This window comes from Cherax quadricarinatus, unplaced genomic scaffold (genome assembly GCF_038502225.1).
Source record: "Cherax quadricarinatus isolate ZL_2023a unplaced genomic scaffold, ASM3850222v1 Contig3091, whole genome shotgun sequence".
NCBI lineage: Eukaryota > Metazoa > Arthropoda > Malacostraca > Decapoda > Parastacidae > Cherax > Cherax quadricarinatus.
Window position 1 is genome coordinate 3,415 of NW_027198117.1, and position 18,017 is coordinate 21,431.

The 18,017-nt window shown below is 41.9% G+C and overlaps 1 protein-coding gene across 1 annotated transcript in view; it reads left to right on the forward strand.

The window, feature by feature from the left end:
* Positions 1–475: 475 nt before the first annotated feature.
* The window catches only part of LOC128693822 (bifunctional protein GlmU), a 31,231-nt gene continuing 13,689 nt past the window's right edge, over positions 476–18,017 (forward strand). The window contains exon 1 of the mRNA XM_070081555.1: positions 476–518. Coding sequence (XP_069937656.1) covers positions 480–518 — 39 coding nt within the window. The 5' untranslated portion in view covers positions 476–479. The remainder of the gene's footprint in view (positions 519–18,017) is intronic.

Sequence of the window (18,017 nt, forward strand, 5' to 3'; positions counted from 1 at the left end):
ACATTAAAATGGTATAAAATACCGACAGGTTGTTAGGTAAGACACATATGCAACAGTTAGGTATCTTTATTATGAAACGTTTCGCCTACACAGTAGGCTTCTTCAGTCAAGTACAGAAAAGTTGATAGAAGCAGAAGATACTTGAAGACGATGTAATCAGTCCATCACCCTTAAAAAGTCCCTCAATATGGAGATGAAGTGACAGGATGGGGCTTTTTATAGCTGAGGGACTGGATGATGGACTGGTATCTTCTGCTTCTATCAACTTTTCTGTACTTGACTGAAGAAGCCTACTGTGTAGGCGAAACGTTTCATAATAAAGATACCCAACTGTTGATGGACTGAGGTTATTACATCGTCTTCAAGTATCTTCTGCTTCTATCAACTTTTCTGTACTTGACTGAAGAAGCCTACTGTGTAGGCGAAACGTTTCATAATAAAGATACCTAACTGTTGCATATGTGTCTTACCTGAGCAACATGAAGATGCACGTCCTTCGTCTCACACCTGGACAGGAGGTAAGTACACTGTACTATTCTTACGTGAAGAGCTAAACCCATATGGATCATTCAGTGAGAGTAGTGGACACTCGATCCACAGTTTGCTAGGTGCAAGACAGACACGTTACTTTACTCACCTAATTATTAGAAGACAGATACGTATATGTCCATTTTTTAGCACTGTTCGTTTCCCATTAAGTCTGGATGAACCAAAGAAGGAAAAGACATTCACCATCATTCATTCCCTAGCTATCTTCCCATAAATGGCCGGAAATAAGGAAACAAATGACCTATAAAACTTCAAATTTTCTCCCGATACTTTAGTTTATGGTTCAAATTATTGCAGTTGAAAGAAATAAAATTTCTGGCTTATATCATTTTGCTGGAGAAAATTTATAATTTTTCGTTTCTTCTTTTTTTAGGTCACTTTACCTCGGTGGGAGACGGCCGGTATGTTAAAAAAAAATATACATATACGAGTGTAACTGGCTGATAATTCAACAGTCACTCTGCTCTGACTGACCAGACAGTTGAGCGGCAAACTCTCATAAATCATGGATTAGCCCAAAATATATTACAATGGTTTCCAAACTTGATTTTTTTTTTATTTTTTTGTTAATTTTGGACTATAACTTCAAAATCGACTAAAATCTATTTAGTGGAACATATATTTTAAAAGGGTAATTTTAATCCTACCCCATTACTTCCTCTAATTCGGCAAAAGTTATACCTACCATTAGATTGTCCAGATTATTAAGTCTTAGCTTTTAAATACCATGATTTGTGTGTAAAAGAAATGCAATGAATCTTCCTGCCTTGTATGGGCCAGTTGGCCTGCTGCAGTGTTCCTGCCTTGTATGGGCCAGTTGGCCTGCTGCAGTGTTCCTGTCTTATATGGGCCAGTTGGCCTGCTGCAGTGTTCCTGCCTTGTATGGGCCAGTTGGCCTGCTGCAGTGTTCCTGCCTTGTATTGGCCAGTTGGCTTGTTGCAGTGTTCCTGCCTTATATGGGCCAGCTGGCCTGCTGCAGTGTTCCTTCATTCTTATCTTCTTATAAGACTTGTATAAGTGGGAATAATACCCCAATTAGGTAGACAGTGACAAAAGCCAACAAGTGGGGATAAAGACACTGGTAGCAGATCCTTGGGTAATGTTTTGCGCCAGACTTCAATATGTACACAGGAATGAGTAAATACACCTAGTTATAAGGCAAACATGAGGTCAGGCTCAGAGAAAGACAGGTCACATATGTGATAAAACTGCCAGAACATATCGAACATTAGATTATATATATATATATATATATATATATATATATATATATATATATATATATATATATATATATATATATATATATATATATATGTCGTGCCGAATAGGCAGAACTTGCGATCTTGGCTTAAATAGCAACGCTCATCTTGCCATATAGGACAAGTGAAAATTTGTGTATGCAATAATTTCGCCAAAATCATTCTGAACCTAACGAAAAAAATATATTTCACTGTTTGTTTAGTATTAAATTATTGTAAACGTATCTAAAATATATTTAGTTGGGTTAGGCTAAAATAAATTGTTCTTGTTATAATAAGGTTAGGTAAGTTTTCTAAGATTCTTTTGGTGCAAAATTAATAATTTTTACATTAACATTAATGAAAAAAATATATCTTTAAACTTATAAGAGAAAATTTTAGAAATGTCTTAATTTTAAATTAGTTCTTGCTAATTGACCAGTTTTACATATTCGGCACGACATATATATATATATATATATATATATATATATATATATATATATATATATATATATATATATATATATATATATATACATACACGCAATAAGATCACAGTGAACAGGTGATTTTAAAATATGCAAAACAACCACTGTGAAAGAGTAGTGAAATTCCAAGCAATTTCGTGACTACTCACATTGTCAATGTGAGTAGTCACGAAAGCGCTTGGAATTTCACTACTCTTTCACAGTGGTTGTTTTGCATATATATATATATTATATATATATATATATATATATATATATATATATATATATATATTTACATATGTATATATATATATATATGCAATAAGATCACAGTAAACAGGTGATTTCAGAATATGCAAAACAACCACTGTGAAAGAATGGAGAAATTCCAAGTGCTTTCGTGACTACTCACACTATCAAGGAACAATAAAAGTAATGCATCAAAAGAAGGCATATAAAGGGTCTAGCCCACACCTCACTATCATATCCCACAACAAAGCAACACCTGATGCGTGACTCATAAGAAAGGGAACACTGCAGAAGGCCCGCTGGCCCAACTTGACAGGTCCTTCACACAACCCACAAACTATTCTACCCAAGAATTAAGAATTTTAAAAATTTTTATTTGTCCAATGTATTATTAAATTCTTCCCAAATTCTATTAATTATAAATGGATATAGCTCTATGTTAAAACAAAACATTCCCAATTGCCCTCAGAGATTCTTTAAGTCTTGTGATACACTTATTAATTAATAATAAAAATCTGCGCCTTGCTAAAGCAGATAAAATAATTGCAATAGTAATTATGAAAGAAAATGATTACCAAGATAAAATTAATAATCTCTTAGATGATACTGAAACCTATTCTAAACTTAGAAAGAATCCCTTAGAAACCGCTAACAGCAGTTGCAATAAAATAATAAAACTTCTATTGAAAGGAAAAGATGAATTAATCAAGCAATTTACGTCGACTAATCCATCTTTACCTTACATGTATGGACTAATAAAAACACACAAACCAGGGAATCCAGTCAGACCAATTATTAGCTCCATAGGATCAGTTTCATATAAATTATCCAAATGGCTTGTTGACATTTTGAGCCCTATTGTTGGCAAAATTTCTAACTTTAATGTTAAAAACAACATAGATTTAGTTGATAAATTAAGCTCCTTGACTGACTTAAATGATTTTAACATGGTTAGTTTTGATGTTACTTCCTTGTTTACGAAAGTTCCTGTTGATGATTTATTAAGTTTCTTATCTGAAGAACTCGTTAATTATGATTTACCATTGCCAGTTCCTACTATCATTAAACTTATTAAACTTTGCATTGTTGATGCAAAATTTGTATTTAATGATAAGTTTTACACTCAGAAGTTTGGTATGGCAATGGGAAATCCTCTTTCACCTGTTCTTAGTAACCTATACATGGAATTTTTTGAAACAAGGCTGCTTAACACAATCCTCCCTAATAGAGCTAAATGGTTCAGATATGTTGATGATATTTTGTGTCTTATGCCCAAGAATGTAGATATACACCATTTCCTTGTTAAATTAAATAGCTTAGCCCATTCTATAAACTTTACTGTTGAGTTTGAAGAAAATAACTCATTGCCTTTTCTAGATGTTTTAATTATTAAGGGTAATAATGAATTCAAATTTAAAATTTACAGAAAACCTACAAATAACTGTTCCTATGTCCACTATTATTCTTCACATCAAGATAGAGTTAAACTGTCTGTTTTCTCATCAATGTTTTTGAGAGCTTTACGTATTTGTAGTCCAGAGTTCATAGATGAAGAAATATCCAAAATTTATGAAATAGCTAATGATCTGAAATACCCAAGAAACGTAATTGATAAATCTTTTAAAATTGCTAGAAATACTTTTTACAATCCAAAAAGGGACAACCAGCCTTATTCAACTAAAAATATGTTGGTTCTCCCTTACCATGAAAACTTGGTTGATATGCCTTCTCTTCTTAAGACTTTTAATATCAAAGTTGTATTTAAAAATCTTGATACAGTAAAAAAAACTTTTGATAAAGAATTCCCCCCAAAATGCTGACGGATGTGTCTATAAGATTCCTTGTAAAATTTGCGATAAAGTTTATTACGGTCAAACTGGTAAAAGTCTCGAACTAAGATTAAAACAACATAAATATAGCATTAGAACTGGACAAGATTCCAATGCTCTATTTATTCATGTGAGAGATTTTAACCATCCAATTGATTTTCAAAAAGTTGAGAAAGTTGTATCAAGCAAGTCCATGGTCGACAGGAATATAATTGAATCTTGTTTCATAAAAAGCAGTTTTGACAATAATATGAATATTTCCTTTGGTTTATATAAATTAGATCCATTTATAATTAATAGAATTTGGGAAGAATTTAATAATACATTGGACAAATAATAAATTTTAAAATTCTTAATTCTTGGGTAGAATAGTTTGTTGGTGGGTTGTGTGAAGGACCTGTCTAGTTGGGCCTTTCTTATGAGTAGCGCGTCAGGTGTTGCTTTGTTGTGGGATGTGATAGTGAGGTGTGGGCTAGACCCTTTATATGCCTTCCTTTGATGCATTACTTTCATTGTTCCTTGATAATGTGAGTAGTCACGAAAGCGCTTGGAATTTCTCTATTCTTTCACAGTGGTTGTTTTGCATATATATATATATATATATATATATATATATATATATATATATATATATATTGTAAGCACGAACGAGTGGTATTGATATATATATGTTGTACTGGCCTGCCTCATGGTTCCTTTCTAAAAATTTCTCTTATACCTGGAGTTTACCTGGAGAAAACGCCCCCGCGGCCCGGTTTCTCTTATACGTTTAAAGATTTATATTTTTCATTAATGTTAATGTAAAAACTTATAATTTTGCACCAAAAGAATCTTAGAAAACTTACCTAACCTTATTATAACCTTTTTATAAAAAGTGCAATTTATTTTAGCCTAATCCAACTAATATATTTTAGATAAGTTTACAATAATTTAATAATAAACTAACACAGTGAAAAATGTTTTTTTCGTTAGGTTCAGAATGATTTTCGCCATATTATTGCATACACAAATTTTCACTTGTCCTATATGGCAAGAAGAACGTTGCTATTTAAGCCAAGATCGCAAGTTCTGCCTATTCGGCACGACATATATATATATATATATATATATATATATATATATATATATATATATATATATATATATATATATTGTTTGTGTGTGTTGTGTTTGTGTTGTGTGTGTGTGTATGTGTGTGTGTGTGTGTGTGTGTGTGTGTGTGTGTGTGTGTGTGTGTGTGTGTGTGTACTCACCTAATTGTACTCACCTAATTGTGGTTGCAGGGGTCGAGACTCAGCTCCTGGCCCCGCCTCTTCACTGATCGCTACTGGATCCTCTCTCTCTCTCTGCTTCCTGAGCTTTGTCATACCTCTTCTTAAAACTATGTATGGTTCCTGCCTCCACTACTTCACTTGCTAGGCTATTCCACTTGCTGACAACTCTATGACTGAAGAAATACTTCCTAACGTCCCTGTGACTCGTCTGAGTCTTCAGCTTCCAGTTGTGACCCCTTGTCCCTGTGTCCCCTCTCTGGAACATCCTATCTCTGTCCACCTTGTCTATTCCCCGCAGTATCTTGTATGTCGTTATCATCTCTCCCCTGACCCTTCTGTCCACCAGTGTGTGTGTGTGTCTGTGTGTGTGTGTGTGTGTGTGTGTGTGTGTGTGTGTGTGTGTGTGTGTGTGTGTGTGTGTGTGTGTGTGTGTGTGTGTGTGTGTGTGTGTGTGTGTGTGTGTGTGTGTGTGTGTGTGTGTGTGTGTACTCACCTAGTTGTACTCACCTAGTTGAGGTTGCAGGGGTCGAGTCCGAGCTCCTGGCCCCGCCTCTTCACTGGTCGCTACTAGGTCACTCTCCCTGAACCGTGAGCTTTATCATACCTCTGCTTAAAGCTATGTATGGATCCTGCCTCCACTACATCGCTTCCCAAACTATTCCACTTCCTGACTACTCTGTGGCTGAAGAAATACTTCCTAACATCCCTGTGATTCATCTGTGTCTTCAACTTCCAACTGTGTCCCCTTGTTACTGTGTCCAATCTCTGGAACATCCTGTCTTTGTCCACCTTGTCAATTCCTCTCAGTATTTTGTATGTCGTTATCATGTCCCCCCTATCTCTCCTGTCCTCCAGTGTCGTCAGGTTGATTTCCCTTAACCTCTCCTCGTAGGACATACCTCTTAGCTCTGGGACTAGTCTTGTTGCAAACCTTTGCACTTTCTCTAGTTTCTTTACGTGCTTGGCTAGGTGTGGGTTCCAAACTGGTGCCGCATACTCCAATATGGGCCTAACGTACACGGTGTACAGGGTCCTGAACGATTCCTTATTAAGATGTCGGAATGCTGTTCTGAGGTTTGCTAGGCGCCCATATGCTGCAGCAGTTATTTGGTTGATGTGCGCTTCAGGAGATGTGCCTGGTGTTATACTCACCCCAAGATCTTTTTCCTTGAGTGAGGTTTGTAGTCTCTGGCCCCCTAGACTGTACTCCGTCTGCGGTCTTCTTTGCCCTTCCCCAATCTTCATGACTTTGCACTTGGTGGGATTGAACTCCAGGAGCCAATTGCTGGACCAGGTCTGCAGCCTGTCCAGATCCCTTTGTAGTTCTGCCTGGTCTTCGATCGAGTGAATTCTTCTCATCAACTTCACGTCATCTGCAAACAGGGACACCTCAGAGTCTATTCCTTCCGTCATGTCGTTCACAAATACCAGAAACAGCACTGGTCCTAGGACTGACCCCTGTGGGACCCCGCTGGTCACAGGTGCCCACTCTGACACCTCGCCACGTACCATGACTCGCTGCTGTCTTCCTGACAAGTATTCCCTGATCCATTGTAGTGCCTTCCCTGTTATCCCTGCTTGGTCCTCCAGTTTTTGCACCAATCTCTTGTGTGGAACTGTGTCAAACGCCTTCTTGCAGTCCAAGAATATGCAATCCACCCACCCCTCTCTCTCTTGTCTTACTGCTGTCACCATGTCATAGAACTCCAGTAGGTTTGTGACACAGGATTTCCCGGTGTGTGTGTGCGTGTGTGTGTGTGTGTTTGTGTGTGTGTGTGTGTGTGTGTGTGTGTGTGTGTGTGTGTGTGTGTGTGTGTGTGTGTGTGTGTGTGTGTGTGTGTGTGTGTGTGTGTGTGTGTGTGTGTGTGTGTGTGTGTGTGTGTGTGTGTGTGTGTGTGTGTGTGTGTGTGTGTGTGTGTGTGTGTGTGTGTGTGTGTGTGTGTGTGTACTCACCTAGTTGTACTCACCTAGTTGAGGTTGCAGGGGTCGAGTCCAAGCTCCTGGCCCCGCCTCTTCACTGGTCGCTACTAGGTCACTCTCCCTGAACCATGAGCTTTATCGTACCTCTGCTTAAAGCTATGTATGGATCCTGCCTCCACTACATCGCTTCCCAAACTATTCCACTTCCTGACTACTCTGTGGCTGAAGAAATACTTCCTAACATCCCTTTGATTCATCTGTGTCTTCAGCTTCCAACTGTGTCCCCGTGTTGCTGTGTCCAGTCTCTGGAACATCCTGTCTTTGTCCACCTTGTCAATTCCTCTCAGTATTTTGTAAGTCGTTATCATGTCCCCCCTATCTCTCCTGTCCTCCAGTGTCGTCAGGTTGATTTCCCTTAACCTCTCCTCATAGGACATACCTCTTAACTCTGGGACTAGTCTTGTTGCAAACCTTTGCACTTTCTCTAGTTTCTTTACATGCTTGGCTAGGTGTGGGTTCCAAACTGGTGCCGCATACTCCAATATGGGCCTAACGTACACGGTGTACAGGGTCCTGAACGATTCCTTATTAAGATGTCGGAATGCTGTTCTGAGGTTTGCCAGGCGCCCATATGCTGCAGCAGTTATTTGGTTGATGTGCGCTTCAGGAGATGTGCCTGGTGTTATACTCACCCCAAGATCTTTTTCCTTGAGTGATGTTTGTAGTCTCTGGCCCCCTAGACTGTACTCCGTCTGCGGTCTTCTTTGCCCTTCCCCAATCCTCATGACTTTGCACTTGGTGGGATTGAACTCCAGGAGCCAGTTGCTGGACCAGGTCTGCAGCCTGTCCAGATCCCTTTGTAGTTCTGCCTGGTCTTCGATCGAATGAACTCTTCTCATCAACTTCACGTCATCTGCAAACAGGGACACCTCGGAGTTTATTCCTTCCGTCATGTCGTTCACAAATACCAGAAACAGCACTGGTCCTAGGACTGACCCCTGTGGGACCCCGCTGGTCACAGGTGCCCACTCTGACACCTCGCCACGTACCATTACTCGCTGCTGTCTTCCTGACAAGTATTCCCTGATCCATTGCAGTGCCTTCCCTGTTATCCCTGCTTGGTCCTCCAGTTTTTGCACTAATCTCTTGTGTGGTACTGTGTCAAACGCCTTCTTGCAGTCCAAGAAAATGCAATCCACCCACCCCTCTCTCTCTTGTCTTACTGCTGTCACCATGTCATAGAACTCCAGTAGGTTTGTGACACAGGATTTCCCGTCTCTGAAACCATGTTGGCTGCTGGTGATGAGATCATTCCTTTCTAGATGTTCCACCATTCTTCTCCTGACAATCTTTTCCATGATTTTGCATGCTATACATGTCAGTGACACTGGTCTGTAGTTTAGTGCTTCATGTCTGTCTCCTTTTTTAAAGATTGGGACCACATTTGCTGTCTTCCATGCCTCAGGCAATCTCCCTGTTTCGATAGATGTATTGAATATTGTTGTTAGGGGTACACATAGCGCCTCTGCTCCCTCTCTCAGGACCCATGGAGAGATGTTATCTGGCCCCATTGCCTTTGAGGTATCTAGCTCACTCAGAAGCCTCTTCACTTCTTCCTCGGTTGTGTGTACTGTGTCCAGCACATGGTGGTGTACCCCACCTCTCCGTCTTTCTGGAGCCCCTTCTGTCTCCTCTGTGAACACTTCTTTGAATCTCTTGTTGAGTTCCTCACATACTTCACGGTCATTTCTTGTTGTCTCTCCTCCTTCCTTCCTTAGCCTGATTACCTGGTCCTTGACGGTTGTTTTCTTCCTGATGTGGCTGTATAACAGCTTCGGGTCAGATTTGGCTTTTGCTGCTATGTCGTTTTCATATTGACGTTGGGCCTCCCTTCTTATCTGTGCATATTCGTTTCTGGCTCTACGACTGCTCTCCTTATTCTCCTGGGTCCTTTGCCTTCTATATTTCTTCCATTCCCTAGCACACTTGGTTTTTGCCTCCTTGCATCTTTGGGTGAACCATGGGCTCATCCTGGCTTTTTCATTATTCCTGTTACCCTTGGGTACAAACCTCTCCTCAGCCTCCTTGCACATTGTTGCTACATATTCCATCATCTCATTAACTGGCTTCCCTGCCAGTTCTCTGTCCCACTGAACCTCATTCAGGAAGTTCCTCATTCCTGTGTAGTCCCCTTTCCTGTAGTTTGGTTTCATTTGTCCTGGCCTTCCTGCTTCCCCCTCCACTTGTAGCTCTACTGTGTATTCGAAGCTCAAAACCACATGATCGCTGGCCCCAAGGGGTCTTTCATATGTGATGTCCTCAATATCTGCACTACTCAAGGTGAATACTAAGTCCAGTCTTGCTGGTTCATCCTCTCCTCTCTCTCTTGTAGTGTCCCTTACGTGTTGGTACATGAAGTTTTCCAGTACCACCTCCATCATCTTAGCCCTCCATGTATCTTGGCCCCCATGTGGCTCCAAGTTCTCCCATTCGATCTCCTTGTGGTTAAAGTCGCCCATGATCAGGAGCTTTGCCCTGCATGCATGAGCTCTTCTGGCCACTGCAGCCAGTGTGTCAACCATCGCTCTATTGCTCTCGTCATACTCTTGCCTTGGCCTCCTGCTGTTCTGTGGTGGGTTATACATCACTGCAATTATCACCTTGGGACCTCCAGAGTGAAGCGTTCCCGCTATGTAATCACTTTCTTCTCCGCTGTCTCCTCTCTCCAGCTCATCAAAATTCCATCGGTGTTTGATCAGCAATGCCACTCCTCCACCCCCCCCTGTTCCTTCTGTCTTTTCTCAGGATCTGGTATCCCGCTGGAAAGATGGCATCTGTTATCATACCTGTAAGCTTGGTTTCTGTGATCGCTATGATGTCTGGTGATGCCTCTTTGACTCTTTCGTGCCACTCCTCCCACTTGTTTGTTATTCCATCAGCGTTTGTGTACCATACCTTCAGTTTCCTTTCCAACACTGTGGTTTGGGGGGCCTGTGGGGGTGGGAGACCTGGTAGCATACTGTGGGATTCTATGGTTGGGGGTTGGGTGGAAGCTGTGGGTATGGATTGTATTGTGTGTTGGGATGGTGTGATAGGTTGTGGGGTTCTGAGGATAGTTGTGTGTGTGCTTGCCCTTGCTGCTCTGTTCTGCTCTGACTGACCTCTGCTGGTTCCATCCTTGTCTCCTTTCCTAGCTCCTTTCGCTTTTTTGTCCTCTCCCTCAGCTGCTGTCTCTCTGTTTGTGTTCTGTCTCTGTCTAGGAACACCTTCTTGTACTCTTCCGAGCTTTTCAACCGTGGTTTCTCTTGGAGGATCCTGTTCCGCACTGTTTCTGTCCTGAGAATCAGCTTGATCGGTCGGTTTCTCCCCTTCAAGTACCCCCCTATTCTCTGAAAATTTACAATCTCATCCATGTCTTCTCCCCCTATTTCCGTGATGATTTTCTCAATCTCCTTTCTTTCTTCCTGCCGTCTTTCAGTGTGTGTCCTTTCCTCTCTCTCCCGAAGCCCATGGATAATCACTGATTTTGCCCTTTCCTCCTCCCATTGCCTCTCCCTCTGTGACTCTGGTTCCTGTCTGTATGTGGTCATTTTCTCCCTTGATTTTTCCAGTGGCTCTTGGTAGCATGGTTGTGCCTCAGCATTCGACCTATCTCCCTCTCCATCTGCACCCATCTGCTCTTCCCTTCCACTCCCTGGCCCTTCTTTGCAGGCTGATATGACCTTAGCATAATTCATATCTCCTTCCTTCCTGTTCAGCCTCTCAGCTTCGTATGGTGTGTCTTCTCTGGTCACTACCCCTGAGACTTGCTTCAGCCTGTTTACCTCAAATTCTAGGACCTTTACCCTGGCTACTGCAGTTTCGACTTGTGCCTCCCAATTCTTCGTCTCCTTCTCCAACCTCTTTTCCCATTTCACAGAGAGCTCTTTCTCCATTTTTTCAGAAAGCTCTCCTAATTTTCTCTCCCATTCTTGCTCTATCCTTTTCCACTGTTCCTCCATCCATTCCTCCCTACCAGTACCATTGTCATCTGATCCCTGATTCCTGCGAGTCCCAACCATTTTTTTTTTTTTTTTTTTTTTTTTGAAAGAAGAGAGAAAGAGAAAAAGAAAAAGGGGGAGAGAGTGAGAGAGAGGGAGAGAGAGAAGAGGGGAGAAAAAGGGAAAAAGAAGGGAGAGAGGAGAGAGGAGAGAGGGAGAAGGGGAGAGAGAGGAGGGGAGTGAGAAGGGAAAAAGGGGGAGAAAGAGAGAGAGGGAAAAGGTAAGAGAGAGGGGGGAGAGACAAGGGAAGAGAGAGAGAGAGAAGAGAGAGAAGAGAGAGAGAGAGAGAAGAGAGAGAGAGAGAGAGAGAGAGAGAAAGAGAGAGAGAGAGAGAGAGAGAGAGAGAGAGAGGAGAGAGAGAGAGGAGAGAGAGAGAGAGAGAGAGAGAGAGAGAGAGAGAGAGAGAGGAAGAGAGAGGAGAGGAGAGGGAGAGAGTTGGGGGGGAAAGGAAGGGTTAGAGGGTCACTTCACAGGAAGGTGTGAAATCCTGTATATGTGTGTGTGTGTGTGTGTGTACTCACCTAGTTGTACTCACCTAGTTGAGGTTGCGGGGGTCGAGTCACAGCTCCTGGCCCCGCCTCTTCGTACTGATTGCTACTAGGTCCTCTCTCTCCCTGCCTCCATGAGCCCCTATCATACCTCGCCTTAAAACTATGTATGGTTCCTGCCTCCACTACATCACTTTCTAGGCTATTCCACGGCCTGACTACTCTATGACTGAAGAAATACTTCCTAACATCCCTTTGATTCATCTGAGTCTTCAACTTCCAATTGTGACCTCTTGTGTCTGTGTCCCATCTCTGGAACATCCCGTCTTTGTCCACCTCGTCTATTCCGCGCAGTATTTTATATGTCGTTATCATGTCTCCCCTGACCCTCCTGTCCTCCAGTGTCGTCAGGCCGATTTCCCTCAACCTTTCTTCATAGGACAATCCCCGTAGCTCTGGGACTAGTCTTGTTGCAAACCTTTGCACTTTCTCTAATTTCTTGACGTGCTTGACTAGGTGTGGATTCCAAACTGGTGCTGCATACTCCAGTATGGGCCTGACGTAAATGGTATACAGAGTCTTAAACGAATCCTTACTGAGGTATCGGAACGCTATCCGTAGGTTTGCCAGGCGCCCGTATGCTGCAGCAGTTATCTGATTGATGTGCGCCTCAGGAGATATGCTCGGTGTTATACTCACCCCCAGATCTTTTTCCTTGAGTGAGGTTTGCAGTCTTTGGCCATCTAAACTATATTGTGTCTGCGGTCTTCTTTGCCCTTCCCCAATCTTCATGACTTTGCATTTGGCAGGGTTAAATTCAAGGAGCCAGTTGCTGGACCAGGCTTGTAGCCTGTCCAGGTCTCTTTGTAGTCCTGCCTGATCCTCATCCGATTTGATTCTTCTCATTAACTTCACATCATCTGCAAACAAGGACACTTCTGAGTCTATCCCTTCCGTTATGTCGTTCACATATACCAAGAACAGCACAGGTCCTAGGACTGACCCCTGTGGAACCCCGCTTGTCACAGGCGCCCACTCTGACACCTCGTCGCGTACCATGACTCGTTGTTGCCTCCCTGTCAGGTATTCTCTGATCCATTGCAGTGCCTTTCCTGTTATGTGTGCCTGATCCTCTAGCTTTTGCAGTAACCTCTTGTGAGGAACTGTGTCGAAGGCCTTCTTGCAGTCCAAAAATATGCAGTCGATCCACCCCTCTCTCTCTTGTCTTACTTCTGTCACCTTGTCATAAAACTCTAGTAGGTTTGTGACACAGGATTTTCCTTCCCTGAAACCGTGCTGGTTGTCAATTATACACTTGTTTCTTTCCAGGTGCCCCACCACTCTCCTCCTGATGATCTTCTCCATGACCTTGCATACTATACACGTTAGTGATACAGGTCTGTAGTTTAGTGCCTCATGTCTGTCTCCCTTTTTAAAAATTGGGACTACATTTGCCATTTTCCATACCTCAGGGAGTTGCCCAGTTTCAAATGATGTGTTGAAGATCTTTGTTAATGGCTCACACAATATCTCTGCTCCCTCTTTAAGGACCCATGGAGAGATGTTGTCTGGTCCCACCGCCTTTGAGGTGTCAAGTTCGCATAGCAGCTTCTTCACCTCCTCCTTGGTTATATGTACCTCATCCAGCACTTGCTGGTGTGCCCCCCTGTTCTGATTTCTTGGAGTCCTACTGGTTTCCACTGTAAATACCTCTTTAAATCTTGTGTTGAGCTCCTGACATACCTCTCGGTCGTTTCTTGTGAATTCCCCATCACCCTTCCTCAGTCTGATTACCTGGTCCTTGACTGTTGTTTTCCTCCTGATGTGGCTGTACAACAGCTTCGGGTCAGTCTTTACTTTTGATGCTATGTCATTTTCATATTGTCTCTGAGCCTCCCTTCTTATCTGTGCATATTCGTTTCTGGCTCTTCGGCTGATTTCTTTATTTTCCTGAGTTCTCTGTCTTCTGTACCTTTTCCATTCTCTAGTACACCTAGTTTTTGCCTCCCTACACCTTTGGGTGAACCAAGGACTCGTTCTGTTCTTCCCATTATTTCTGTTTCCCTTGGGAACAAACCTCTCCTCTGCCTCCTTGCATTTTGTTGCTACATAGTCCATCATTTCTTGTACTGGTTTTCCTGTCAGTTCCCTCTCCCACTGAATGTCTTGAAGGAAGTTCCTCATGCCTGAGTAGTTCCCCCTTTTGTAGTTTGGTTTTTCCCAGCCTATTCCTGCTACTCTCTCCACTTGGAGCTCAACTATGTAGTCGAAGCACAGAACCACATGATCACTAGCTCCCAGGGGCCTTTCATGCATGATACCCTCGATGTCCGAACTACTCATGGTGAATACAAGGTCCAACCTTGCTGGTTCATCCTCTCCTCTCTCTCTGGTAGTGTCTCTAACATGTTGATGCATGAGGTTTTCCAGTACCACATCCATCATCTTGGCTCTCCATGTTTCGGGACCCCCATGGGGCTCCAGGTTTTCCCAGTCAATCTCCTTGTGATTGAAATCACCCATAACTAGTAACTTTGCTCCCCCCATGTGTGCTCTCCTGGCCACCTCGGCTAGTGTGTCGATCATTGCTCTGTTGCTCTCATCGTATTCTTCTCTTGGCCTCCTGCAGTTCTGTGGTGGGTTGTACATTACTGCAATTATCACCTGTGTGTATGTGTGCGTGTGTGTGTGTGTGTGTGTGTGTGTGTACTCACCTATTTGTGGTTGTGTGTGGTTGTGTGGTTTGTGTGTGTGTGTGTGTATGTGTGTGTGTGTGTGTGTGTGTGTGTGTAAAATTTAATAATCAAATAGGGTTAAAGCCAAGAAAAATCTAATAAATACACAAAGAAACATTCAATCAGAGTAAAGAACAAAATATACCTAACTGGGCGCTAAGCAATACCAACACATGAAATATAAAACATCTGATTCCCGACGGTAGCAGTCGGTTGGCAGCTCTAGTTACCAAATGATCCACCAGTAGACTGTCAAGACCTATGGCCGTGCAACAAGAGGAAGTTAGATGGAAGCACTCAAGACAGTGAAACAGATGGGACGTAAGAGTCTGCAGCCTCCACACGTAGCGTCATAGGTTCATCCAGAGTCGAGAATAAGTGTTGCACAAATTCGTTTAGAATGACGGGTTCTAGCTATTTTCCACTCGACTAGTATGTCTGATTAAGAAACCTGTTGCCGTCTGGCAGACAGGCGAGATAAGTCTAGTTGACAACGGCAGCTGATGTCATAATTTACAGGAGTTACGGCTGCCTCCCATACAGAAGTGGCAGGGATTGGTAAGCAGAAAACTCAACAGCTGCAGTGGCCAGGTAGCCTCTTGTCTCCCACGTTGTACCCGTGACGCAAATTGTAGTACACGGGCTGAAGGAGAGAAATTCAACAGATAATACAAAATTCAGATCTCTACAACAACAGTTGTCCTCAAAGGTTTGTTAAGACATACCATGAATTAAAGAAAGATCCTGGACTTCAATTTACGAAACAGACAAAGCAAATAAGAACATAAGAAAGAACACTGCAACAAGCCTACTGGCCCATGCGAAGCAGGTCCAGTTCACCCACCGGCTTAAGCCAATTCCTTAAAGTAAACAGGCCAGGTCACATTCCCTAAGGAAGGAGCACGGCAACTGACCTAGTAGCACAAGCTAGTCAGGTCCAACTCACACCCACTCATGTATTTATCAAACCTATTTTTAAGACTACACATCGGGAGCTAGAGACGGGTCATCACAAGATTGAGACCCGTGCCAGGACTACGGTCTTGGCGAACATTATACATACATACAGACTACACAACGTCCTAGCTTCTATGACGATACTCGGGAGTTTCTTTCACTCATTCACAACACTATTACCAAACCAGTGCTTTCCTATATCTTTCCTGAACCTGAATTTCTCCAACTTAAATCCATTGCTGCGAGTCCTGTTTTGGCTAGATACTTTTAGCATGCTATTTACAACCCCTTTATTAATTCCAGTTTTCCATTTATACACCTCAATCATATATTCCCTAATTCTATGCATGTTTAGAAAGTGCAGATTCAGGGCCCTCAGTCTGTCTTCATAGGGAAGATTTCTGATACATGGGATCAACTTTGTCATCTTCCTTTGTACGTTTTCCAGAGCATTTATATCCATTCTGTAATACGGTGACCAGAACTGAGCAGTATAGTCTAAATGAGGCCGAACCAAAGATATATAGAGTTGATGAACAACCTGAGGACTTCTATTATTTATACTTCTTGATATGAAGACAAGGATTCTTTTAGCTTTATTGTGAATTCACCACTTATGCACTGTTGTCTTGGTTTCAGATTACTGCTAACCAGAACTAAATCCTTTCCGCAGCCAGTAATATTAAGATCTACATTATTTAGTTTATATGTGGCATGGTTATTTTCTTGTCTAACATTTAGGGCATTGCATTTGTCTATATTAAACTGCATCTGCCACTTCTCCGACCACTGCATCAGTCTGTTTAAATCCTGGAGTGCTCTGTCCTCATTAGAATGAATTGGACGGCCTACTATGGTGTCATCAGCAAATTTGCTTATATTGCTATGTATTCCTTGTATGTCGTGTATGTAAATTGTGAACAACAAGGGGCCCAACCTTGACTCCTGTGGAACACCTCTTGTGATGTGCCCCCATTCTGATTTCTCCCAATTTATGCAAATTCTCTGCTGCCTATTTGTCAACCATGCCTCTACCGAGGAAGAAAATTTTTCCTTATTCCGTGTGCCTTAAGTTTCCTCAACAGCCTCTGATGTGGAACTCTATCGAAAGCCTTACAGAAGTCCATATACACAATATCATGTTCAAACCATGATCAACCTCCTCAAACACCTTAATGAAAAAAGTTGGTAAATTCGTAAGACAGGAACGTCCCTTTGTAAAACCATGTTGAGATTCATTAATCAATTTATGCCTTTCAAGATGACTACAAATTGCCTCGGTAATTATTGATTCCATAAATTTTCTCACTATGGAGGTAAGGCTTATTGGTCTATAGTTCAAAGCTAAGGAATTTTCACCTGCCTTGTAAACAGATATTACATTTGCCATTTTCAACTTGTCTGGCACTATGCCAGTTTGTAGTGATATATTGAAAAGATTAGCCAAAGGTATGCTAAGTTCCTCTTTACATTCCATTAAAGCCCTTGCAAACAGTTCATCAGGGCCTGGGGATTTGTTTGGTTTTAATTTCTCTATTTGTCTGAGGACCATGTCACTAGTTACCGCAATCGTGCATAGTTTATCGTCCTGTTCTACGTAATTTATTATTTCTAGAATTTCTCTAGTATCTTCCTGAGTAAAAACTAAGAGGAAGTAGGTGTTGAAAAGTTCACACATTTCCTTATCACTGTCAGTGATCTGACCTGAGTAACTCTTAAATGGACCAATCTTGTCCCTAATCTTACTTCTGTATACCTGAAAGAACCCTTTCGGGTTAGTCTTCGAATCCCTTGCAACTTTAGCCTCATAATTCCTTTTTGCTTGTCTTATTCCTTTTTTTATTTGCCTCTTTAACTGAATATATTGATTTCTTAACTGCCCATCCACTCTTTTGATACGCCTATATATGCCTCTCTTTTGACCAATGAGATGTTTTAATCTATTGTTCATCCATTTCTGATCATTTTTGTTAGATCTAATTTCCCTACTCGGAACAAAAGTTGTCTGGGCAGCTAGAACTATGCTCTGAAAAACGTCATATTGGCAACCAACCCCACCCACCCACCAAGTTAGCCCACCCAGGTAATTTCTCAGTCCCATAAAGTCTGCCAAGTAGAAGTCTGGGTAATTCCATGATATATTGAAACTAAGTGATCTGTGACCGCTTTTCCCAAGCTCATCGTTAACCTCAAGATTATTAACTAGCGATTCCTTGTTGGCAAGAAACAAGTCAAGCATGCTTCTTCCTCTAGTAGGTACTG